The sequence below is a fragment of the Sebastes umbrosus genome, unplaced genomic scaffold (assembly GCF_015220745.1).
Source record: "Sebastes umbrosus isolate fSebUmb1 unplaced genomic scaffold, fSebUmb1.pri scaffold_88_arrow_ctg1, whole genome shotgun sequence".
In the NCBI taxonomy this organism is placed as follows: Eukaryota; Metazoa; Chordata; class Actinopteri; order Perciformes; family Sebastidae; genus Sebastes; species Sebastes umbrosus.
In genome coordinates this window covers 5,571-7,500 of record NW_023618542.1, presented here as the reverse complement: position 1 = coordinate 7,500, position 1,930 = coordinate 5,571, and the positions used below count along the sequence as shown (strand labels likewise).

The 1,930-nt window shown below is 60.1% G+C and overlaps 1 protein-coding gene across 5 annotated transcripts in view; it reads right to left on the bottom strand.

Annotated features, from left to right (window-relative positions):
- The window catches only part of LOC119484501, a 4,761-nt gene extending 4,242 nt beyond the window's left edge, over nucleotides 1–519 (bottom strand). For 3 of the 5 annotated variants that reach the window (XM_037763341.1, XM_037763339.1, XM_037763340.1), the window contains exon 1: nucleotides 1–518. This exon is cut by the window's left edge. In XM_037763341.1, the coding sequence (XP_037619269.1) occupies nucleotides 1–327 (327 nt within the window). In that variant the 5' untranslated portion in view covers nucleotides 328–518. The other 2 variants (XM_037763342.1, XM_037763343.1) reach the window with 1 other exon arrangement.
- Between the last annotated feature and the right edge of the window lie 1,411 nt (nucleotides 520–1,930).

The window sequence follows — 1,930 nt, the reverse complement described above, 5'->3', positions numbered from 1 at the left end:
CTTCAGCAGCCGGATCTTACCGTGAGCGCGCGTAGCGTAGTCGTAGCGCTGCTGCTCGCTGTCGCCGTCCACGCCGAGGTCAAAGTTGAACTCCATCATCTCGAACAGGAAGTACTTCTCGGACTTGGTCACGGTTTTGGCGAAGTCGCAGAGCTCCAGCATCACGCCGTTGGTCAGCAGGCACAAGTCCAACTTGTCCTTCCTGTCCAGCGCCGCGTTGAACTCCAGACCCAGTCCCACCGACTCCGGGAACGGGACGGCGCTCTTCTGGTACCGGACGCCGTGGTGGACGCGGCGCTGCCAGATGTACTCGTCCATGTTGTCCATGTTGACGTCCAATCAGAAGCTGCTGTGTCCTGGATCCAGAGAGACGGACAGTCCTCCATCTGAGAGCAAAGACACGAGACGGACTCTGAGTTAGTCAACACGACGGGGACATCGCCAACACGGCGAGGACAGCGTGAACACGGCGAGGACAGCGTGAACACGACGGGGACATCGGCAACACGGCGAGGACAGCGTGAACACGGCGAGGACATCGGCAACATGGCGGGGACATCGTTAACACGGCGAGGACATGGCTAACATGGCGAGGACATCGTTAACACGGCGGGGACATCGTCAACACGGCGGGACATCGTTAACACGGTGGGGACATCGTCAACACGGCGGGGACATCGTTAACACGGCGAGGACATGGCTAACATGGCGAGGACATCGTTAACACGGCGGGGACATCGTCAACACGGCGGGGACATCGTTAACACGGCGAGGACATGGCTAACATGGCGAGGACATCGTTAACACGGCGGGGACATCGTCAACACGGCGGGGACATCGTTAACACGGCGGGGACATCGTCAACACGGCGGGGACATCGTTAACACGGCAGGGACATGGCTAACACGGCGAGGACATCGTTAACACGGCGGGGACATCGTCAACACGGCTGGGACATCGTCGACACGGCGGGGACATCGTTAACACGGCGAGGACATGGCAAACATGGCGAGGACATCGTCAACACGCCGAGGACATCGTCAACACGGCGAGGACATCGTCAACACGGCTAAGACATCGTTAACACGGCGGGGACATGGTTAACACGGCGGGGACAACGTCAACACGGCGAGGACATCGTCAACACGGCGAGGACATCGTCAACACGGCTAAGACATCGTTAACACGGCGAGGACATGGCTAACATGGCGAGGACATCGTCAACACGGCGAGGACATCGTCAACACGGCGAGGACATCGTCAACACGGCTAAGACATCGTTAACACGGCGAGGACATCGTCAACACGGCGGGGACATGGTTAACACGGCGGGGACAACGTCAACACGGCGGGGACAACGTCAACACGGCGAGGACATGGTCAACACGGCGAGGACAACGTCAACACGGCGGGGAGATGGTTAACACGGCGGGGACAACGTCAACACGACGGGGACATGGTTAACACGGCGGGGACAACGTCAACACGGCGGGGAGATGGTTAACACGGCGGGGACAACGTCAACACGACGGGGACAACGTCAACACGGCGGGGAGATGGTTAACACGGCGGGGACAACGTCAACACGGCGGGGAGATGGTTAACACGGCGGGGACAACGTCAACACGACGGGGACAACGTCAACACGGCGGGGACATGGTTAACACGGCGGGGACAACGTCAACACGGCGGGGAGATGGTTAACACGACGGGGACAACGTCAACACGGCGGGGACATGGTTAACACGGCGGGGACAACGTCAACACAGCGGGGACATGGTTAACACGGCGGGGACAACGTCAACACGGCGGGGACAACGTCAACACGGCGGGGAGATGGTTAACACGGCGGGGACAACGTCAACACGACGGGGACAACGTCAACACGGCGGGGACAACGTCAACACGGCGGGGACAACGTCAACACGGC